General features: G+C 41.9%; 1 protein-coding gene across 5 annotated transcripts in view; it reads right to left on the reverse strand.

Moving 5' to 3' along the window:
* Positions 1-1,400: 1,400 nt before the first annotated feature.
* The window catches only part of LOC120429113 (ecdysone-inducible protein E75-like), a 68,475-nt gene continuing 44,884 nt past the window's right edge, over positions 1,401-24,991 (reverse strand). For 4 of the 5 annotated variants that reach the window (XM_039594285.2, XM_039594284.2, XM_039594286.2 and 1 more), the window contains 3 exons: positions 18,511-18,655; positions 9,709-9,944; positions 1,401-5,473 (listed from right to left, as the gene is read on the reverse strand). In XM_039594285.2, the coding sequence (XP_039450219.1) occupies positions 3,290-5,473; positions 9,709-9,944; positions 18,511-18,655 (2,565 nt within the window). In that variant the 3' untranslated portion in view covers positions 1,401-3,289. Of the gene's footprint in view, positions 5,474-9,708; positions 9,945-18,510; positions 18,656-18,797; positions 19,870-24,991 lie in introns of those variants that run through there. The other variant, XM_039594287.2, reaches the window with a different exon arrangement.

The raw sequence follows: 24,991 nt of genomic DNA on the forward strand, positions 1-24,991 counted from the left end.
TTTCCGTCTCTTTTGTGTCGCTGTTCGAGTGCATGGGGTGATTGGTCATTATAATTAAATAATGGCATCAGTAGTGCGGTGCCTGTGTGGACGCGCAGTCCTGTTTTTTTTTCGTGTTATTTTCCGTCTCTTTTGTGTCGCTGTTCGAGTGCATGGGGTGATTGGTCATTATAATTAAATAATGGCATCAGTAGTGCGGTGCCTGTGTGGACGCGCAGTCCTGTTTTTTTCGTGTTATTTTCCGTCTCTTTTGTGTCGCTGTTCGAGTGCATGGGGTGATTGGTCATTATAATTAAATAATGGCATCAGTAGTGCGGTGCCTGTGTGGACGCGCAGTCCTGTTTTTTCGTGTTATTTTCCGTCTCTTTTGTGTCGCTGTTCGAGTGCATGGGGTGATTGGTCATTATAATTAAATAATGGCATCAGTAGTGCGGTGCCTGTGTGGACGCTCAGTCCTGTTTTTTTTTTTTTTTTTTTCGTCTCTTTTGTGTCGCTATTTGTGTACATGGGGTGATTGGATTTCTTCTTCTTCTTTTTTCATTTATTTTTTGATCGCGCGTTCGTTGGCCGATGAATTTTATTTTTGTTCTCTTTATATAGTTTTTGATAGAAACGATCCGATTTTTGTTTTTTGAGACAAGCAAGTCGTATTGCTGGATTAAGTCCTTTCCATATCATCGAGGATCGGAAGGCACGTCGACGGATATGTTTTAAGGCTTATGACATAAAATAATTTTAATGAATGAAGCCCTTCCCACATCACCGTTGATCGGAAGGCACGCCGACGGAGAATCGCGGTCGAATTAATACTATATTTAAATCCCTAGATAGGTATCTTTCCGCAGCCGGCTGCCTAAGATTTTTAAAATTTCAACCGATAAACAAATTGCTCATGGTCGCATCACCTACCACAGTGAATCCTGACCTCATACCCATCTTACTAACCCCTCAAAACTCATGTGATACTTTGTCGGAGACGCAGTCGATTTGGCGGTCCCATCACTCAAGTATCGGCTAACATTCCCATCCACTTCCCCGTGTCTTACCACTGGTCGTGGCCGGCGTCGGTATTGATCAGCACGATAGGGACCTTTGAAAATTGCGAAGGGGTGATGATTGGTTCCTACTTTTCATCTGTGGTCCACGGAGCAATGTTTGGGGGTCCTGGTCAATAACGAAGTAGCAGCTACGGGTAGACACCAATGCTATGCTATGCTATGCTAAACATACTACTTTTGGCTGAAACTTCGTCTCAAATCAAATTTTACATCTGAAACGGAAATGTTACGAGCAGAACTATATTTGCCACTATCTTGTCTGGAAAATCCTTCAATAGAGCCGTCGTTCGTTTAATATAAGGGCATTTCTTTCAGAAGAAATAAATACAAACAATCGCAGTGTTCATATTAATTGCAACAATGAAGCAATATTTAATACTTTATTTCATTCAATCATACCTCAATTCAACTGATTTTAATGTCTCTTGTGTTTCCTGTTCTCGAAAATGTTTGTTCCTTGATTTTCTCATCTGTACTTGTGTTTTACTCAGTTATTCTGCCTGTTCTTACTCTTATTATCCTTGTGTATTCTATTTTGTGGTTTTTAATTATAGGGTTGTTTTCAATACAGTAATATGAATTTAGCTTTTTTATATTTTTTTGTTTTTTTTTTCTCATCAGCTTAATTGCTCATGATTTTTTTTGTGTCTCAATTTCAATGGATTTTTATTCTTTTTTTAAAGATACACAGCTATACTTCTATTTCTAAACCTTTTTTTTGCTTACTCTTGTAGGGTTGTTTTTCTGTTGCACATTTTAAAGGATTTGTTTCCGTGTATGTACGTTTTGCTCCATATTAAATCCATATCTCACTTTCTGCTTCTTCACACACTGCTTAGTAGTAGTATAAATTGATAGAATCACTCCTCTTTTCGTTCAAGTTTTTTAAACTTAATTTTTTTTGTTACTTTAAAAACATTGATTCTTATGTCTTAGTTTTGATAAAGTTTTCTGCTTTCATAAAAAAATATTTAGAAAAGAACAAATTATCTCATTAAAAATGGTCTTGCTTTAAATTAAAACGTGGTTTCTTGGTTGTTTTACAATAACTTTGCATTTATTTACAGTGCATTTTCAATTGAAAAAAAAACATAAAGAAAAAAATCAAGAATAATAAAAATTATAATAAGCAATTGTTTCAATAAATAAAAATCTGCACGGTTTGTTAAAATAAAAATAGTTATATTAAATATAATAATAATAATAGTTTAATTACACTATGTACAATGTTCAACATGATAATTCTCCACAAGCGAAAGCTTTCCAATCGCAAAAGAATGCAGAGGTAGTCACTCGAGTGTTATTTTTCTGTGCTTCTTTTGAAAAGTAGGATTAAAAAATCTGATACAGTGTGAAATTATTTAAAACAAATCAATAACTTCCGTGTAGTTTTTTTTTTCTGCTCATGGAGTTACAGCTTCGTACTGTCACTTTAACTGTAATATCCTCTGCCCTAAAATATTTTTGCACGTTTGTTCACCATGTACCTAGTATTGAACTGTCTCGCTGTATTCTTGTCTCATGCGTACTCACTTAGAAATTAGGAAAAAAAAATGTGCCGGCAATGTTCCCATTCTTGTTTCTCTGCACACCCCTCAAATTCCATTATCAGTACCATTTTGGTACATATTGCGTTCATTTCACCTAGTTCTGGTATGTAGTGTGTTAGATGATTCCAGTTTCCAGTAAAAATTCTCATCTGAATGGACTTAGTATCGTTTGGAACATTTTGTTAATGTGTCAAGGTGTTGTCCTATCCGCTAAAAACTGCTCAGCGTACTCTGTCTTCTGTTTGGCTTGGTTCATTTCTAATGTGTTTTTCCCCGTTTTTTTAGTTTTGCCTCAAAAAGGGAGGGAATCTGATTCTGCTACCAATCACTTCTGGCCAGCCAGCATTTCCAATAGCTCACGTGGAGGGGAAAAAGAGATCCTCATTTAATAAAATATCAACATTGTTTGCATTTGCTTTGTTCATCTCTGGTTTGTTTGTGTTCTTTCTGATCCTCCTCCATCCAATCAATAGGAATTTTAGTAGTTTTTCGTACTGATCCACTACATTTTGTGATTAGTTTTCTTCTGTTGTTGTTTTTTTTTTTTTTTGTTATAAAATATTACCGTTCTAGTATAGTGTACCATTCTTACAGTTAAGATTTGTACAGTTGTAAAAACTGATCTGCCTCTTTTTCTGCTTGTATGCTTTCTGTCAGTTCCATCGTGATTCTATATGATGTTTATGCTTCGAGAAGCACTTTTTGAATAGTGGTGGTTGCGGCGGATGTTGAGGTGGTAGAAGTAGACGAAAATCCCTGGGGACAATTGCGGGCGGGAGAGGGTGAGGGTGATTTTTTGGAAAGGTTTAGTGGTGCATCAGTAGCACCCGTCGTTGACCCACCGGCAATGTCAACCTGCAGTTCCACAAGTCGGGGAGACGGCGTTGGAGCCGCCACTGCCACCGGTTGAGGAGAACCGATGGAGCCAGTAGTGGTGCTGGCCTGAGCCACTGACGTGACTGGCGGGGAGATCGATGTCGAATGTGGGGATTGGAAATAGCGAATGCTATTACTGCTGCTGCTGCTGCTGGAAGAAGAGGAAGTATCTGCACTTCCGGTGGAATTGAGCGATGGGGAAGGTGTTTGTTGGCGGGTTGTAGTAATGACGCTCGTTGGTCCACCCTGCCATCTGGTATTGCTGATACTGCTACCATTACCGCTACCGGAGAACGGACAACCGTTACCAGAAGACGATGAGCTGCTGCTGCTACTGCTACTACTTGAAGCAAGTGGTGACACGGAGGAAGACCTCGGGCTGCACACTAACAGGCCGCTCCGGTACGAGCCCTGGTCAGGATGATGCTGGGACTCCCTCATGATGTAGTTGTGTATGATGTCCGAGCGTTTCATTTGCTCCGGCGTCATTGTGGGTTGTTCCATCAATGATTTGGCTAGGACCGAGTGTGTGCTGGATAGGGAAGACGATTGATGGCTGTTGGGGGGTGTCGCTGCCTGATGTTGATGGTGGTGAAGGCTTTGGTGTGGTGACTGATGTAGTGGTCGCGTTAAATGCATATGAAGCTGGGATTGCGGCTGCTGGGGTGAAGATTGTCCCGGTCCCGCACTGCTGTGCTGTGATGACACCACAGAGACCGACGATGATGGTTTAGGCGAATGTGATGAGAGTGTTATCGTGGACGAAGATGAAGAACTTGGCGCAGGTTCCGCTTCGCTCTCTCGGTGGCGCATTGCTCGGAATTTTTTGTGCGGCTTGTACGCTTCATCCATTAAGCTGTTGGTATCGTACAGTGGGGGAGCCTGCAGGACTCGTTTCAATACTGGCATGTTTTCTACGATGTGCCGCTTCTCGTCCGACTGATCTTCCAACGACGATCGTGGACTGGAGCAAGACGATGATCCACTGCTGACCGGTTTATGATCAAGCTTTTCATTGCCGGACTCGATGCCAGAATCGGTGGGGGAGTCAAGCTTTCGGTAGCGAACGTGATGTGTACCAACAGAACGAATCACTGGTGTAATTGTTAGTCCGTTTTGAGCCAAATGCGCCGTACCGCCGATTATGTCATCCTCTGCTGACGATCCGGAACTAGCTCGATGGCGAATGGGACATTGTCCCGACAGGGTAGCTGCCAGTAAGGGTGCCGAAGCACTGAGAGACGATGCGGAATGAGAGTACTCGGAAGTTTCAGCTGATTCAGTGCTAGACACCGAGCCCATGGGACTCTTTGCTGCATCTTCTACGTTGTTGCCATCACAGCTCCACGTGTTCGAGTTGGGGCTTTTGGCGAGTTCTTCCTCTGCATTCCACATTTGCTGGCGTAACATTTCCTTATGTTCAGTACGGAACACGACCAGCTTCTCAGTATGCAACGTGCTCAGTGTCCTCAAATCTGGCATCGTTCTCAAAAGCTCTTGCATGAACTCGGGTTTGTCTGGCCGATTTTGGGACACGATAGACTGTAGGCAACACTTAAGCTTGCTGTACATTCGTTCTATGAGCTCTACATTTCGCAGTCCAGGTCGATCGGGTGTGATCAACACGATGGCACAGAACAGACCAATCTCTGCATCTGTCAGGTTCATCGAATTCATTCGCTCGGCAAAGTTGAATGTCGAATCCACTAGGAAACGTGCATTAGCACCATTCTGAATGGCATCTCGGCGCATAACCTGGCCGTTCAGACAGATGATTGAGTTGATTTGAGTATCGAACATGCAGATCAGTCGCACGAACAGAGCATCAAAAAGACCTGCTTTCAAGAGCGTGAACTTATCATCCTGAGTCAATAGTTGGAAGCCGGGAATCATTCCAGCAAAGTCGATCACTCCTCGGATGACGTGAGCAAAACGCTGACTAAACTCCTGCTCGGACTGAAGCTCGGGAGCCGGGTTCAAGGGACATGCCTGTAAACAAAAATGAGAACAGATTTGTACTGGTTAGTATTTTAATTTAATAGAATAACTGAAAATCTTAAATGTAGTTCCTAGCTTCTCCTAAGCACAACCGTTTGAACGATACACACAAAACGCACAAATACAGACTTGTCTGCTTGCCTGAGCGCTTGCGTGCAAGGTGTGATTGTGTATGTGACCAGGAAAATTGCTTCCTTATGCTGACCTTGAAAATTATTGATATGCGGTAGCGGTATGTGTGTGTGTGTTTTTTTTTGCTGCCATGAGGAGGAATTCTGATCGCAAAACTATTTTTGGTTGTACCAAGGCCAACGTGGACGTCAATGTCTGCGATTGTATGGTCAATTGAAGGAAGAGACACCACCACACAAAGGTAAACGTGCTGTCTTAAAAAACATTCTAGCCACACTCGGCCAATAATGCGAAAAGTTGATCCAAATGACCTTTATCGCTGCGGGAACATTTTGCATTCATATTTTTTTTTCGCTGAATCCATTCAGAATGGCTAGTGAGGAAACAAAATTTTCAAGGCATTCTTTGTGTCCGTCAATACTATTGGCTATCGTAGTGGCGGTGAGCAAACATGTTAGCAGGCTATGCGTTTAATTAGGGGAAATATGCCCATTTTAATCACTCTAAGCCGTTCGACCAATTCTCATCACTTTTGCCGTTTTCCGCTATTAAATCAACATTTTCAGATGTATCAACAATGGAAAGTTGCTTGCTCACTTTTGTTTGAGCTATTTATTACTTTGGAACAGTCAAAAACACTTTATGAAAGCTGTAATTCATGATCAAAGTGCTGATAGGCCGATAATAGAAATAGGCTGAGAAAGGGTATAGTTCCCCTATCAACACGCGGTCTGTGTGCGAGATATCGCGAGACACGCAATAAAAACGTTGTTTCTGGCTTCAGAATGCGCGCCTCTTTTTGGTGGAGGTGAGTGACTGAGTTCGCACTCTGAGTGCGATTGTAGTGACGCTTTGGCTGTGTGTTGGTGGATCGATATGACGTTGTCGTCCTCGCGCTTGTAGACGCCAAGCAACTTGACCGCGCGCGCGAACATTTTATTCTTGCTTGCCTTTGCCTCTCTCGTGTATTCTGCTGCGGCTTTTTGTTGTTTTTGTTGTTGGTTCTTTTGGCTACCAGTTTGATTTAGCTGGGGAGAGCACGCGTGAGCACAGCACGCCAAGGTCGACGAACTGGGTTCAAGGTTTTACCATGGCGTATTGGATTTTGTTTTTTTTTTCTGGGTAGAGATGCTCTCGGAAAATGGTGGAAGTTCGTCATGATTTATTTGCAAATATTTGCGTAGACGAACACGTACCCATTTATCAGAAATCGATTGCTTTAACGCTAACAGTATAGTGTTAATACCTCGCACGTTCAGCGATCTACGAAACGATACACGATCGATCGAATGCTTTGACCGATCATGAACCTGTGTGCTTTTCCTTCACGAACTTCAAGTTGACATTCAAAGCGTGCGGCGTCACTCAATCTAATAGGCTTGTGGTAGTGCAGTTGGTAGCGAATGTGTTTTTAAATAAGCACCAGGCCCGTTCAACATGCACTCCAAGGTCCTATAACCGTATATTCTAGTCGAGTTTATTTCCGCATTGTCTGTCTGTCTGCTGTTTAGGTGTTGTTGTTTTTTTTTGCTGGCTGCCACTTGTTAGCGCTCGATTAGAGCAATAAAAAAAGGCAAAGCGCTTAGAATCGGCGCGTAAATCGCGAAGCGCACGTGGGGCTGCTCGTCGAATACGCGCGCGTGCTTCCTCGAGTTTCGAGGGTATTAAACCATGATGCTAAGGGGTTACTCGGGAGATTTCGAGGTTTACCTAATTCAACGTGTTTAATATCGCACAAACGACTCGCTTCCGTACTGTGATACAGAGAGAACTTGGAGCAGAAACGCTAACCCGTTTTGTGTTTCATTTTACAGTCGCCATCGCCAGTCATCTTCAAGGTCAATGTCAACTACTACTGAGTCATCTACTACTACCATACACATTTTACCACTGTCATGGTCATGGTGGTAGGAATGTTGGTGTCGCTAGAGAGTTCTCACTACAGAAAAGGGGTTCGAGAGGGAATATAGAAGTGAGAGAACGATGACCTTGAGTTGTTTTTTTGCAAATGGTAGACAATCGCGGCTTGAAAAATTGACAGCTTGTTTACTATTTGTTTCACTTATTGAAATCTCAATCCTACGTTAAGCTAATAACTTCTTTATCGCACAAATTTAAAACATACATAATCTAATAAACTGAAGGTAAAGAAGTCCCATATTAAAAAAATATATAAATTTATTGAAAACTAACTAGTATTAAATTAAATTTCACGAACATCTATCAAAATTGAACAACTTGCCGGTTTTACCCTTCCTGATGACACTGAAGCATTTTATGTGTAAAACAAATGTGTCTCAAATTTAAGCATTTTATGTGTAAAACAATTGTATGATTTGATCATACGCAATGATTTTCATCTCTTTAAAGAGGAATAAGAAAACCCTCACCAAAATTAATCACAATGTGTTATGTGTACTACAACAGTACAGACTAGATTATCTAAAAATCTTTTTACAAAAAGCAGATAATCGCACCATGCTCAAAATAATGTTTTTTAAAGTGTTTTTGTTTTTTTCATCTTAACATTAAGAGCGAGTCCACGAGCAAAGCATACCCATCTCGCACCAATCTGTCTGAAATTTTCAGGGGTTGTTTGTACATATACATATAGCTTCTGGCCAAAATATGAGCACTCTAGGTCAACGGGAAGTGGGGCAAATCGGGACACATAGTATGAAGGTTAAAAAACGTCAAAAATCTTAAAAAAGGCTATAACTTAGGCAAAATTCAATTTAATTTCAAAATTCAAAATGCATCTGAAATGGGCTTAAAATGCAACAAAATGCAGGGGAAGCATCCCAATTGGTTAAATCTAAAGGGAGTTATTGGCATTTTAGTAAAAAAATAGCATAATTTTCAAACTCAAATAAAAAAGTGTTCCATCCAGATATCAACTCGGTTCGACCTGCAGCTTGTAGAGGACATCTGGGACTACCATCTGAGACTGAGAACGCTTTGGGTAAGGCAGTTTAACATATTAAATAGACACTTTTACTTTTAGTGATTTTTTTTGGCTGTAAATTTTTGCTCGCGGACCCCTTAGATCAAATTTTTCTGTGATAATTTCATCATATTCGTGTTCCTGAGACAATTTCACAACAGAAACATGCAGAAAAATGTTTATTTTCATCCATCTTTACCCTTTAAAAAATTAAAGTTAAAAAAATCTTCGATTCACATTTATTGAAAATCAAGTTCGTTTCCAAGGATACTAGATGACACCAGAAAAAAGCAGCTTCTTAATTTTTTTAACTTTCATTTTGTAAAGGGTAAAAATGGATGAAAATAACAATTTTTCTGCAAAAAATCTAAAAAAAAAATTGGTCTAAGTGGGTTTCGCCTTGGTTAAGGTTAATTTTATGTGTCTACAAAAATAAAGTGAAAAAATTGAAGGTTGTGTAAGTTACGGACAAAAGTCACTTTTTGATATAATATTTGAAGTTTACATAACAAGTTTTATAAAACATCAGGTTCTCGAAAACATTGAAACCTTTTAAGTAATGTTTAGCCTAGCGAATTGTCTTGCTCAAATCAGAATGGCTTGAATTTTACAATGAACTCATACGAAAAAAAAATCTATTTCCGAAATCGTGAATTTTGTTCATGAATTTGAGAACCACGCAGTAATATATTCACGTTTATATTACAAATGCACCATACTCATGAATAAATTCCTTCGTGGTTCTTAAAAATCATGAACACAATGCACGATTTCGGGAATTCTTTTTTTTCTGAGCAATTGATAATCTTAGTTTAATAATGAACAGTTGACTATACATTTGAAGTCATTTGAATATTCAAAGATGGTTAAACTTTACACAGTAACTCCTTCATTCTGAGAAATAGGTTACCTTCAAGCAAATGTTTGTTCCAAAGCATAAAAGAGTGTTCAGATGAACTTTGAAAAATGGAGTTTTAAACCTTCGAAACAGAAAATAAAAGAACCAGATTTCGATATTGAGGTTTTAAACATAGCATTTAAAAAAATATATTTTTTGTGTTAGGTTGTAGTGTTATCTCAGCCTATCTCCTAAAACATAATTTTATTAAAATGCTAAATGAAAATATCAACAACTCGACAGTATACTCACCAGAGTTGGCATGGAGTAGGAAGGACAGTCGCGAGCCCGTTGTCGCATCGAGGTGACCTTTTCGCGCGTAAACTCGCACGTCTCCATGTGGGCTCGCAGCACAGCGGCCAGAAGCCGCGGCTGGTCGTCCAGTTCGGTGGCCAGCGCTCGTTGGTTTCCTCGATTCTGGGTGCTTTGCTGCATGGCCGCCAGGATGCGGGCCTTTTCGCGCTTCGGCACACGACCAAATCTGACAGCTGTAACGAGAACAAAAATTACGGTTTGATTAATAAGATTCGAGATGCTTCAATATGGTCAAGAGAGTAATTTAACATTAAAGTGTAGAGGTATCACCCTAACCTAAGCCCCGGCATCGAAAACCTTCTGATCAGTCGATCCTTGATTCTAGCAGATCGGAAGTGGAGCTTGGCTGCTTTCAATGACAAATTTTAAAGCGTTGCTGCCGGTTTGAATGACACACAGCGAACAAAGCAGACTTTGGAGGATTCGTAGTGACCTTCCACTGAATTCGAACGCGCAGCCTGCTCGGCTTGTTCTGTCGTCCAAGTCTGCGCAGTGCAAGATGGTCGCAGTAAGCGACAGCGAAAAACAAAAAAAAAAAAACGAAACGAAACTATCAAGTCAATGCATCGCGTCGTTTTCATGGTGCTTTATAACCTAGTTAAGTCAGTCAGTTCCGTGTCAATCGTTCGAAGCGAAAGCCTATTATGACCTACTAAGTGAGTGAGCTCGGTGGTGGCGTTCACTTTCTGTTTCACTGCTGCGTGCCCCATTAGTGAGCATCGCCAGTGTGCGTAGGTTGAACGACCCCAGCCGCGCGCCACTGTGGTAAAGTGCCTCGAAAGTCAAATCCTCAAGCGCACTCTGGTTTAATGACCTTCTCAGACGCTTTTCACTTTTTTTTTCGCATGTACAGACGACGGCGGTCTTTGCGTTTGTGAGTGGAATTTTCGGCCACGTTTTTTTTTCTCTTTTCTTCTTTTTTGCATCGGCATCCACCTCGTCGAAATTCACTTTCTTTTATCAAGCGGCGCGAGCCTCTTTAAATTTGAGCGAACGAGGGTGCAAGTGGAAAGTGAATCGATACTAGCCTCGAATAAGCCATAGAGTTGTAGTTGTAATAGTGCGCTAGGTAGTGGTAGTAGTAGATGCTGCATGGGGCGAAAGGAAAAGAGAGGCCAAGATAAATAAAGGAAAAGTGTGTTACTTTCACGCGTCGCGTCGCGCAGTTGATGCGCGTTGATCGCGTAAAGCCAGCCCCAGGCCGTGCGCGCGCGAGAGAGTTCGCGGCGGCGCGAGAAAACGAAAACACACGGCAGACGAATTCGGAACTTGAAGCCGTCCCCCCCCCCACGCTACCGGTTTCCTCAGCAGCAGACGTGGTCGGACGAGAGAAGGGGGTCGAATTGAATGGGTGAAATGGGGGTATGTGTTTAATAGAGAAATTACAAACAACAATTCACTGGGAATAGATACAAAACGAAACGAGAAAAAAAAAGCAAAACATGCAAACGTATCGATGTTTTTGGCCTTTTTTGTTGCCTTTCCCCGCTCGGAAGGTCTCGATTTCAATAGTGCCACGGGTCTCATCTTCATTTAATAGGCGAATGGAAACCGGCACAATAAGCGCAACTCGATGAAGGTAAGAGTGGTGCGTTTCCTTATTTCACTTTCATTTTGAAAAGTTGCTGTGGGGATACATCGAATTAAGCAGGCAATGTGTGTTGTTTAACATCGAGTCCGGGTGGAATTGAGAATAAAAAATCTCAATTCCACGAAAACAGTTAAATCTAATTAATAACCTAAAATGGCACAAAACCAAATATTTTACGTGATCCAACAACCTGTGCTCCTTTTCTCCGCTCAACGTACATTTGCTCTTGGTAACGCAAAAGCTCTCTATTTTGCTCACCCGGCGAAATGTACAACCACCGCCCGCATCGACATGGACTTTGGAGAATCAAGGTCAAAGATCATCGCAGTGTGTATATGTACTGAGCAACGAGAGGTCAAATGTAACGAGTGGGGTTGAAATGTATCAACCGCCCACGTTCAAGTTACAAATGTCATGGAGGGCGAAGAATAAGGTATAAAAACTCTTTTTGTCAACCTACGTGCATTATGATAAGAAACAACTCCCTTCAGTATTCCTTTTAAAATGGGTAGTTCTTCACTCATTTTCTATGATTTGTGTGGTTTTTCCTTGGTGTAAATTGGAACTTTTTCTTTGGTACTTTGCTTTTCCTTTTTTCTGTGTTAAACTTGTAGTTGCTAATCTTTTTCACTTGTACACACTTGACAAGATTATGTTGTCAATTGCAGCAATTTTGTGCTTTTCATATTGTTTCACTTGAGAATTGATATGCTCCGTCACCACACACGTCGAATTGCGTTTCCAATTACGATCCATTCAGCGGCATCGGTGGACTCGATAAGGAGATTTATGCTGCACGCCCCACTCAGTCGCAGTAACCCATGCCAGGCAGAGGCGGACTTTCACTAGCTACCACCGACGATATAGCTTCCAAAGCCTACTTGTGTTCACTGCTCTGATTTTTCCTCGTACATTAACTCTCTCTTCGATATTTTTTAAATGATTTCTGCAACTTTTTTTCCACTCGTAGTTTAGTTGAGCACAATTTTTCGCAAATTTTATTTGATAACGTATAGATGCTTCCCGAATCGATAAGCTTGTAACAGCTCAATGCACACACATTTACACATACAGCTAGTTGAGATCACGCATGTTTCCTTTATTCCTAGACTTTAAACTTTTTGGCTCCAAAATTTGTACCCTTGATAAATATGCTTCCTGTTGACCTCGAAGGAGAGCGTGGGGAGAGAGAGGTATAGACCGGTCGATCGACGACAGGTCGATCACGCGGTTCACTAAGGCGCACTACGATACACCCGGAGTGACTGCTCAAATGCGTCCACCGACATCAACGAACTAACTGTAAAGCTTTGGCTTGCCTCATTCAACATCGAAGGAGCCCTCGCTGCGAAACTCAGTCGTCGAGCAGCACTCATTCAGACTCTCTCGCCAGATATACAATACACAAAGCGTGCTAGAGCCAAATGAATATCCATGCTCTCTTGCCGGAACTCAGTCTCCCAACCTACGACCGGTCAGACGGTCAAAAACCAGAACAAGTGCCCCTCATCGGTTAGCCCGTGGCCCTGACCATCACCGACAGAACACAGCCTGTCATTTTTTTTTGGTTTGCCAAATTTTAACATTTTGTTCCAAATTTGGTATAATTTTACCTTTAATTAACCTGCTCCAAAATGAATATGTTTTTATCAGTTGCAAAAAAAAATGTTCAAAAAAAAGCATATTTCCGCGGTGCTGTGTTGTTGAACTCGCGGTGATCTTTCGCGGAAGACGGGGGGTACTCATTATAATTCTCCCCTTCACAAACACACACTCAAATTTGAGAACGAACCACGTTTGCGCGCACACAATTTCGCGCATCTGGAGTTCTCCCGCTCGTTATAGCTGGCCTTGAACTTATCCGAATTGAATGCTACGACCGTCATCACCACACAGCCGACCAACATCGAGCTTGGGATGTGTGTTGTTGTATCTAGGTACAGTACATGCTATTTTTAATACACATGGCGCGCATACCGGGCAACGTTCTTGATTGACAGCAGTTTCTTTCCTGTTATCTATATGTACATAGCCACCGCCCACCGCACTTGATTAGAAGCATCGTCAGTATTCTGATGAAACATATTGAGTTATGCGTAACCACGAGTTCAAAAACTTTTCAAAATAAAATATTTCCCATAAATTGACGTTGAATAACAAATTTGCATCAACATCAAGTCATTCAACTTTGTTAGAAGATGTACAGGAAGCTCAATTGATAGCTATCAAGATCGGAACAAAAGTTTAAAACTTGTACCTGAAAGCTCTATCATCAGTACAAGCTTGATGCTCCATTGCCGTGAAGCGTGAGGTGGGTGGGTGGGCGGTCGGCCGGAAGGTGGAGCCGAGAAGGAACAAAAAAAAACGTTGTCCTTGACTCATGATAACCTTGATTCACCCCCTATATTTATTTCATGTTTGCGTTCGCTGCCTCGGCTCTTATGTACAAACAGACAAACGTGAGTAGGTGTTATTGCACCCTCGCGCTCTCTCTCGTGAACTCGCTTGCGTGTGTGTGCGAAAAGCTCTCTGAAAACTCAAGTTGTAGTGGTGCAACTTTTTCGTGAGTGCCTCCACGCGGATCTCAGAGAGAGAGAGGAAAAAGAGAGCGAGCGTGTTCTACCGATTGCAGAAATTATGGGAGCATTGGTGGGGCAGCATAATCAAAGCTTTCGCGCTAAAGCTTTTCGTAAGCTCGATGAAAAGCTTCGGACGAACGTTTTGCGAATAAGCTCCGGTCTATCATGTGCTCGCAAAAAACGAAGGTTTGGTTTTAAAATTATTTGAAAATTGAATGCTGGAGTAGTGTTCAGTGAAAAAATAATGACAAAATGTTCAAAGATTTGTGTTTAGAAGTTTTCTGTCACTGCCATGCGCCTCCATCAAATAGTGCAATTTCATGGAGTTTGTTTTCATGTTACATACATATTTGGTAACCAATATCAAACTTTTTCGAAATGTCATATGTACATAGGTAGTGAAAAAGTAAATTTGTAGGTTGTTATAGATTTAAAGACCTAAACTTCATATTATAAATGACTCCGCTGCTCCAGTCACATCCCCAGTGGTGTGCGAACACCAATGTCGGCTGGGATGTTACGACACACGGTAAATTTGTTTCAATGGCTGATCGCCACATAAATATCGAATCACGACCGCTGAGTGAGAGTGAGAGTGGAGGTTCCGGTTCGAGCCGCCATGGACGGCAAAAAGTGGGCCAATTTCGCACCTTCCACTTCAAAATAAAAAAAAAGAAAGAAAGAAGCATAAGGAATGCTACATCGCGTCAACACCGTCACCGTCTGCAACGTGAGGCTCGCTACCAATGGATAATTTTGAGTTTTGGAAAGCGTCCAAGTTTTAAACCGCACTGACGGAAGAGAGAAGGGGGTTCAGTGAAATTGTGTCTATGACCTCAGTTAGCTAGCGTAACACCGCTTTCCATTTCACTGTGAAACTCAAATTCGGAATCCCCCCCTCTCGAAGTCTACTCGTTAGCGCGGAGTAGTTTTACATAAATGACAGTGTAAGAGTTCGGTAACCTCACACTGCTGGTGGAGATATTTTTTTTTTGCTCAGTTTGAAACGAAATCGAAATCTGGCACTTTCACCGGCACGATCATGTGGTTCAATATTTCCCCCACAATATCTGAAGCGAGGTGGAGCGGATTCACGAATGCATTACTGATTCAGCGGAGAGATACGATACTGGAGAAGCAATAAAGGAATGAGCGTTAATTGGACGAGAAAGTCTTGGAAACTATCACTTGCTTATCTATACAATCGAAAAAAGGCAAAAAAAAATCTTTGGAAATTGTTTTTTTGTTTTGAGATTGCAAATTTCCAAGTTCCAAGAACATGAGCTAAAACGATTCGTTGTGGAGACGCATGGTAGTTTGAACTGCTTGTTCCATTTGATCCAATGTAATCGGTAAAGTAACTGAGACATTACAAAGATCTCGTTCTATAACGCACGTACGCATGTGGCCAACCTCATTAAGCACAGCGATGAATGGCCTAAAAGTAGAATCATCATCATCGTCATCGTCTTCGCTGCCATCATTGCCATAGGTGGTGTATGACGTGAGCCATTCGAACGTGCTTGTCATGAACCCATTTGGCTGTTCTGTTCCTTCATGATAAGAGTGTGGTGAATACAATAGAGCGCACACACACAAACACACACACACACACACACGCTCGTTGACCTACAATTGGCGAGCTAGGTGAATAACCTTTGCTGGCGGCAGTCAACGCCAGTAGCACACGATGCTCTGTCTCTGTCTGCCTTGCCTGCTTACGGTGCGTAGCGATGCGCAGAGCATAGTCCCGAGTAGCAGCAAAATGGAAAGTGAAAACAGCCGCCGCCGCCGCCATCAACGAAGGCAGAGAGACGTAGAGGTGCTAAGGCCGCCACTGGGTTTGTGTGAGTGTGTGTGTGTAAAATAGAGAGAGAGGAGGGGGCGCAAAGCAGCAAAGTTCGTTACCCTCGAGGTTTTCTATTGCCGAGCTGCTCTGCCCAACTTCCTGGGCTCAGCCGATGGCTCTTATGCTTACGGTGAATAACCTGGAAGTGAAATTGGAGCTCCCTTGATCGCAAAACCGGTCATTCATCTGTCACGTAACAAGACAATCGACCTCGATGTGGTCGGTGGCGGTACCATGAGCCAAAAAGGACACTTTGAACTTTCAAAAACAGAAAAACTACGCCAAAACCAAGGTTCCGCCTCTCGGCTACCAACAAGACCTCTCAAAACAGTGGTAAAGAGTTAGACTGTCATCCAAAGCGTTCGGGTTCAATTTGCGAGGTAATCATAATCTTTTTTTGTCTCTTGGTGTGTAAAGTAGCTGACACTCGATGTCAGTGCCTCTGTCAAAGTTGTTCGAAAGGATTGATCCCTCTCGTATGGGTGTATGCTACAAAGCTCCACAACCCCAAACAATTGGGAACATTGAAACAATATAACGAGTTTAGCCGTTGTGCGAACTTTGTGCGATTATTGCAAAAAACAAATCATGGATGAGCTACTTTCTGCAACAAAGAAATGATACTCGAAACTGTCGCCCCCCTTTTTTTACGCGGGGCTGCCCCTACAATCTTGCCTGGCTGTGGTAAACACATGCACATGAACGATGGAGTGCGAGTGTTTGGTTATGGCGTCTTCTTTCTTGGCCGTGGAGTTTCGTTTTTGTTGTGTGTTCAACCGTGCAATTTCTTAACCCAAAAAAAAAAAATACAAAAATGGCACAATGAAACAGAAAACATCCGTAGGAATTGGGAATTGGGAGCACTAAACATGCAAAAGAAACGGTAACGATAGTGATTTTTTTTTCATTTGATTTTAAATTATTTTTTAAATATTCGATTGATTAAAATTTTGTTGACAGAACATCGAACTGAAATTTGTACGTTGTACTACCAAAATGCATAATCTTTTTCATGAATTGTAAAACAAGTGAACGACCATGCATGACCGAATTAAGAGTCAATGACATCGTACACAACTCGCCTTCTTTTCTCCATACACCTCGAACCTACTCACACCAGTGCCATCATGGTGGTGTCGGTTGGAGTACGAACAAAACGGAGAAGCAAAGACGAATCGCACCAGTCTTAAACGTATAGCCTGGCGAATTGAGATGAAGGCGCTTGAACTGACTTTGAGAATCGAATTAGTTCTGTGTGATCAAACACATAAAGCATCAAAAATTCCATGTCAAAAAAGTAATGCACCAATTTGATCCCAACATGCCCAACTTCTGCCAGACTATCCGTTTAACGAACTATCTCGCAGTTTCGTTCATAAGAGCAGTCTCGTTGAATCTGCAACCCGGAGGTTTTCTTTATGTAAGCAGCAGCGAAATTCGCGCTTGTGTGAGTGATACTTTCGAAAGGCAGCCAGTAGAAGGCTAGACGTTTGCGCTAGGCCAAAGAATTAGCGTAAGGGAGATAGCACAAGGTTCGGCCAGCTGTGGCAAATGTGTGTCCAACACCTCCAAATCAGGTGAGGCACCGAGGGAGCTCTTTCATAATTTGCTCGGGACACTAGGGTTGCGTCCTAGAGCGGACTTGCAAAAAAAAAAAAATGCATGTCACCTTTCTTACTGCATCAAATTTCAAAAAAACATATAAATTGAAAAAAACGACTTCCCAAACTTCCCCCACCTCCTCTCATCCTTCCCAGCTCGCGTTTTGTATCCGTATTTGAAATCGCCGTACTTGTAACGAGGAGGTGATTGACATTTCTCTTGTCTCTTTTGTTATGTTTTCCTACCCGCGATGGTTACGAAACAAGTGAAAGTGAAATTTTAGATTTCATACGCACCGCGCGTAGCGCTTTGCGCCTCTTCTGTTATATTTCTTTTTTTTTGCACTTAAGCTTCACGCACACTGCTGCCGTGCGCAAGTCGCATAGTGTGAACGTGATAAACGCGCGTGCGATAATGCAAAAAAGTCGTGCCATTGTAACTTTTTTTTCATTGATGTTTGATATTTTTTAAATCTTTGATGGCCGTATTTGAACGATAATTAAATTTAAATTTCAATTAATTCAAGACATCTAAACAACAAATGTCTCGAGCAGAGCTTATCCCAAACCGTCGACCCCGCTGATTCGATGTTGCTCTACGAGAGCAAGTTAGCTCAGCTAGCGAACGAGCCAGACCACGAGCAAGCGAATATTTTTCTGACCTAAATAGAGTTCAAAATGATTATGCCCTAGTTAGACGGTCAATGAACTTCGCTTTAGCCTCGAAGTCTCTTGCTCGGTTTGCCTTGGCTGGTTGGGGTTGAACTGCTTGTGCCGTGGTATGGGTGGACACTACATCACTTTCTATTGCGCACACTCGCACGATTCGTTAGAGTGTGTGAGTGGAAAAACGTCCCATCAGGGTGTGGAGGGGGGTGGTCTTTTATAGCATAAACGAAATAGCAATACCATGGGCGACAATGGCTTCGCTGTGTGCGTGTGTCTTGAACCGTGGCACGGGAGCAGAGTTGCTGGTATGCTTGCCAAAGGGGGGATTTTCAAGTACATCGAGAGGAAAAGAGATCTACAAGTTAGCTGGCAACCCTGCGCACGTTTGGCGGTTTGGAATTAGTACCTTACAAAAATATTACAATTTTACAAAATGTTGATAGTACTCACCATCGCGACTCATTCCAACGGCTATACATTTTTTCAGTCTGCAATACTGACACCGATTACGGTTAATTCTGAGTATACTGCATTGCTGATTTTTAGTGCAAGGGCGATACTGGATTTTTTGCTGAATCGAGCGCCTGAAGAATCCCTGTGAATGGCAAAAAGAAAAAGGAAAAAATAAATTGAAGGTTGACTGGTGGTACCACAGCAGAGTGCAATTGGGGGGGAAAAGGTACACAATACAAATATGATACTAGGCTTGATATGTGGGGGGACACATTGAAACGTACATGATCTTCGCATAGGTTCTCCTCGAACTGCTTGCAGAGATCATTGATCAGATAGTCGGAGCAGCAGTCGCTACTGCTGTTGGAACTGCAGTTACTACAACTATCGTCACTTATTGGCTCCGGGGAGGCTGACAACGATGAGTGATCGGAGCTTTGGGAGGACTCCCGACTCCGGCAACACGGATTATGAGGGTGTTGATTGTTTGATATGGCACTTAGGCTATTGCAGCCTTCTTCTTCCTGCTGTTGAGGTTGGTTGGTGGGTTTACTCTGCGCCGACGACTCCAGAGCATGCTTCTGAAGTTCCTGGTCGCAGGCACTAATCCACTCTTTGGCAATCGTGGTTTTCTTCCACGGACAAAAATCTATCTTCGGTGTTGATTTCATCTTTACCGTAGGTGGACTTTCGATTTGGTTACTGGGGCGACCACTATCAGCACTCTTGAAACCACAAACTTTGGTCACCTCATTTGAAACACCTACAACTTGATTATTATTACTATTGCTGGCAGAACTAGCACCAGCACTTCCGCCGTTTTCGATCTCGATCTTACTTAAATTTGAACACTTTAAAGGAGCGGATTCGAGAATTTTAACTAGTGCGCTGTGAGCCTTTTTAAGGCTGTTGCTGCTGCCGTCAGTACTGTTGCTCTCGCTAGAACTTTTCAAACTGCACTGATTGCTTTGAACTATCAGACTTTTCCCAGCGTTGAGTGTCGCCGTTGACTTTGGGTCACTGGCGGCGGGCTCCTGCTGCACTGCACATCCCATTTTGCAACAGCTATTTCCAAAAGTCTCTTCCAAACGTAGAGATGCCGTTGATCACTACCTCAAGACTTGGCTTTGTCGACCCTCGAAATTTAACCACTAGGAACGACTAGGCGCTATTGCACGGCGCTTATTGAAGAGACATCATTTTTCCCCTCAATAGTGGAACATTTACACACTTGACACTTTGCATAACTATTCGTTGAGTTTATCAGAGACGCAAGGACGAAGCACTGCCGACGACGGCGACGACAACGACTTAAGCATAAACGTTCGCTCGACGGACGATGCTCACATTCCAGAGTTTAATTTGCGAATGAAACTCGATGAAAACAGTGTATCAAACAACTCACACTCGCAATTGTGTGTGCGAGCGCGCGCGAACGACCAGTTTGTTTTCAATTCGAGCTGGTGGTTGGTAGTGTGTGTGCCCGAGCTCATGGCATCTCACTTACTCCACCAGGCAGTGGGTCTGCTCGCTTGCTCTCCTAGTGGAGCTGCTGTAAGTAGAATGCCCTACCACCGTTATTTCTGTTTGCTGTGGCTGCTGCTGTTGCCTATACTATTTCCACACACAGAGAGACAGCCAACGTAGCGCCGTCGTATGCCCCCGCCCGGATCTAGTAGAAAGAGCAAAAGTAGCAGAGAAGCAGCTCCCCAGCGCACGCGACGACGAGGATTTGGCGGGCAATGGTCGAACCGGTGAGGTCGAAACATGAAAATTTGCCATAGCATGTTGTTCAGGTTCAGAGACCATGCGGCTCCATATTCTCACCATGTACCATGCGTCTCCACTGGATTTTGGTTTGGAATTCTTTACTAAGAAGATGCTGTTAAACCACTCGAAAAGTTAGCTTCACGTATACATATCGACATCGCACTGGACTCACAATCCAGTGGTCGCTAGTTCGAATCCCGAGGCGGACGCAAAAAATTCTAAGTGTAAATAAAGGTATACGGTGCCGTCTCCCCGTGCCATACCTTCACACTTAGGAGACCCGGGAGGCGGAGTCTTGTCGCAAAAAGAATGATACACGCCTGTGGATCCGTTTACGAAACCGCAAGGTTTAAGAGGGCCACATTATAAGGTGTTACGTCGATTCCGGTTTTTTTTATCGACTCAGAATCAAAAATTGAAAATTTAGCTGGATTATCTCGGTACTGGCTAAACCGAAATTAGATGTTTTGGTATCATTTCTCGGGTTAGTATTTAATTCGTCAAGTGTACAATCGTTGATTGTAACAACCCATGACTGCTGGCGGTAAAGGGGCAAGTTGGCGACCAAACCCAATCAGTATTTTTTTAGTCGTCCCTGCCACACTCAACGATGATGAAAATACATATAACGTGGGTGGGTGGCTGTGATTTTTTATGCACGTAAAATTTCGAGATAATTAAAAAAAAAATTATCCACGCTTTTCTGAGACTTGAATTAATATTGATACTTCTGTAATTTTTTTATCCGGGACCGTGGTAAGCGTGGTTGTCTCTCACCCAGTCGGCTTGAGTTCGATCCTAGACGGTCCCGGTGGCATTTTTCGAGACGAGATTATGGGAAAAAACATGAAATTTAAAAATGATTTTTTTTGTTTTAAATGAAAAAAATACCCTTCTGAGTCAAGGTAGATTAAATTTCTCATAAAATGACATGTTAAAATTTTGTGTACAGTTGAGTAACTGAAAATTGCAGAGTTTTCAAAACCTGTTTAGTGTTTTTTCCATGAAAAGTAGAGTACGCCATCAAACCGGGCGTCTCATTTTACATAAAAGCTCCTTTGACACCAAATTTCTATCTCATTACCGTTTCAGGCTGCAAATTATTGAAAAACACCTCTTTTTTCGCATGTTCAAAAATGAAGGGGTCGTACCGCCCCTCCGTCACGAGATATTAAAAAACGGACCTCGGATTCGTGATCAGGGACAAAAGTTACCACTTAGGGCAAAGTTTCACGCAAATCGAAGAGGGGTCGGGGCAACTTATCCCGATTTCTTGTGAGTTTTTAGAGAATTACCCAAGGTATAAAAAGAAGTTTGCATTTGCCTCAATAATCAAGCCTTCGTACACTTAGTTTCGAGTAGGAATCTCGCAATCGAGAACGTCAAAGCAATGCTGTAGAGCGAATAATTTGATTTTTGATCTTTGACTTTTGTAATTTCAGAATACAGCCGTCTGACAGCAGTGTAAGATTCATGCTTTCTCACGTCGAATGTTTGGAATCTTGCCGACACCTTGCCGCGAGGAGAGTTAAACAACCTAGGCGTATCAACCACGGCATAATCCCTCGGGCTCCCCGAGTCAACCAAAACTACCCCAGGTATGTACTCCGTGCAGGACACTTGAGGTGAAAATAAGTTAAAAAAAAAATGGATATGTAACGTTTTGCTCATTTGATACCTTTTGAAGAACAGGTCTTCCAGCTCATAAACATAATTGTAAAGCCTTGATAGTCTCACTTGGGCATTTCTTCTTAAAATGTGGTTTTCTGAGGACATCTCAACCCAGAGTGTTGGTTTTTGAAATATGGTGGCATTTATTGTGAACCTTATTTCAAGTAGGAATCTCGCAACAGAGAACGCCAAGGCAATGCTTTGATTTGGCAATTTGATTTTTGTGTGCACCTAGAGTCATCTTTAACATTTAAAGTTTTTTCATCAATTCTTTTCATAACAATACGTATTTTTGGAATCGCTGGCGGCGGTTGGACTCGCAATCCAAAGGTCGTCAGTTCAAACACTGGGGTGGAAGGTTCCTTGGAGTAGAAAGAGGTTTGGGTGTTCTCCCCATTCAAGCCTTCGGACTCCTAGGTTCGAGCAGAAACTTGCAATAGAGACCACAAAGAGCAGTTCTCTGAGATTTCGGTCATTCGATTTTTTTTTGTATTTTTTAATCCGGCTGAAACTTTTTTGGTGCCTTCGGTATGCCCAAAGAAGCCATTTTGCATCATTAGTTCGTTCATATAATTTTCCATACAAATTTGGCAGCTGTCCATACAAAAATGATATGTGAAAATTCAAAAATCTGTATCTTTTGAAGGAATTTTTTGATCGATTTGGTGTCTTCGGCAAAGTTGTAGGTATGGATATGGACTACACTGAAAAAATGATACACAGTAAAAAAATTGGTGATTTTTAATTTCACTTTTTGTCTCTAAAAATTGATTTGCAAAAAAAAACACTACTTTTATTTTGTGATATGTTTTAGAGGACATCAAATGACAACTTTTCAGAAATTTCCAGAACGGGCAAAAAATCTTTGACCGATAATAAATATTGGTCGCAAAAAAATTTCAACTTCATTTTTCGATGTAAAATTGAATTTGCAATCAAAAAGTACTTTAGTGAATTTTTGATAAAGTGCACCGTTTTCAAGTTATAGCCATTTTTAGGTAACTTTTTTGAAAATAGTTGCAGTTTTTAATTTTTTTAAATTAGTGCCCATGTTTGCCTACTTTTGAAAAAAATATTTTTGAAAAGCTGAGAAAATTCTCTATATTTTTCTTTTTTGAACTTTGTTGCTGAGATATTGCCATGCAAAGGTTTATAAACAAGAAAATTGATGTTTTCTAAGTCTCACCCTAACAACCCACCATTTTCTAATGTCGATATCTCAACAAATAATGGTCCGATTTACAATGTTAAAATATTGGGCATACCGAAGGCACCAAAAAAGTTTCAGCCGGATTAAAAAATATAAAAATTAAAATTAAAGAAAAAGACCAATTCCGTAGAGAACTGCTCAACAGTATTATTATTATAGAATCATACATTTAATATGACTATAATTCAAATTTTTGGCATCTTCCAGGCGGATCTGTGTCGAAAAAAAACGAATTTAAAATATTTAAAACTTTTGATGTTTTATGACATTCAGAGCGTGAAAAAAACATTTTCTGTGAACAGTATCTGTGTATTAATTCCAACCGATTTTGGAACATTTGTTAAACTAAGTGTTTTTTCAGTAAATCAAAGATGAGGTGCGAACAATTATTTTCAATTTTGTTCATGTCTAAGAAAACATTGTTCCTACCATCTACTAAGAAGTGAGCACCTAGAGTTATTCGACAAGACCTCAAAATGGGACAAAATGGGATTGTTCAAAGAACGTTTTTTACGTTTTTGTGTACAGTTCATCTATATTTATTTTTACACTTGAAAAAATAACATAAATTTGCAACATCATGCAATACGGCGCAATTTTTTTTCTCCTTGAAATTTTGTAAAGATCCTTATTTTGGGAATTCAACTCCGAAGTTGATTCGAGAATCAATTTATTGGATGGAAAAATAACGAAAAATAAAACAAATAAAACAACAAGTCGATTTGCAATAACTTATAAAATTTCTCAGCTATATCGTGGTAGCTCTGTCGATTTTCGACCCCAACAGCCGAAGCCCCCGTTTTTGCCATGATGGCAGCTGTCCCTCGGTTGGCCAGGTCTGAGACTGGTTTGCTTTTTAACAAAGACAGCACCAGCAGTACGAGGCGCGCACAGTTCAACGACCTGTCATTGCCGTCTCTGTGAGTGAGTCGCTTGCCTTCGAATAACCACCCGTCCTCCACCCACCACCCAATTCCACCCATTTCAACCCCTCCCCTAGTCCATTGCGCAGTGAACGTTCGTGGTTCGCATATGCATAGTGCCATGCTCCACCATCACCACAACACCCCATCCAAAACCCACCCACCACCCATCGCCCAAGTTGAACCTCTAAGCTCAACAATACTACCAACACCAACTTTTCCACACACGACGACGACGGCTCAACTCTCGCACACAACTACACTCGACCTGGTGTTGTACGCACCCCGGGCCCCAAGTTCCAAGCACTGTGGCGGCCATCGCTCGAAAACGGAACGGGGTTGTTCACGTTTCGAAAAAAAAGTATAGAAAAAAACAAGCAGACCTCGTGCGGCACACGTCTCGCTCGTCTGGGTCGTTTGGTGGTGTGGGTATGCCCTCGGAATGTGGCGCTGTGTTGGTAGGTTTTTTCGTGACCCAATTTTTGGTCATCTACCCCGGCGTTCGAGAGCGACTCGGGCAGCGTTCGATCGGCGGTTGCTGGGGCTTGTGCTACGATTCAGTGTGATTCAGCACCGACCGCCAGTGTTGTGTGTTATTGCTTTATTAGAGCTGGCCGAATCGACTTGGTAAACATGGTGAGGGGTAGAGCAAGATGGCATCAGCAAATCTATTGCCGGGCTGCTTGTGCTTATTGTGATTTGACTCTTTTTTTTTGTTGTACAAGTGGGGCGGTTTTTGGCGGCACGGCTTCCTCAAGCAAATGAGAGGAAAGTGAGAGGAATTCACAATGCTTAAGTAACCCAGCATAGAGAGCACACCGCGATGAAGAAATCAAAGTATACAAAACATAAACCAAAAAAAAAAAACATTTCATCATTGGAGCATTGAGTGACAAAAGTCAAC

Source organism: Culex pipiens, chromosome 2 (assembly GCF_016801865.2).
Source record: "Culex pipiens pallens isolate TS chromosome 2, TS_CPP_V2, whole genome shotgun sequence".
NCBI classification, from domain to species: Eukaryota; Metazoa; Arthropoda; class Insecta; order Diptera; family Culicidae; genus Culex; species Culex pipiens.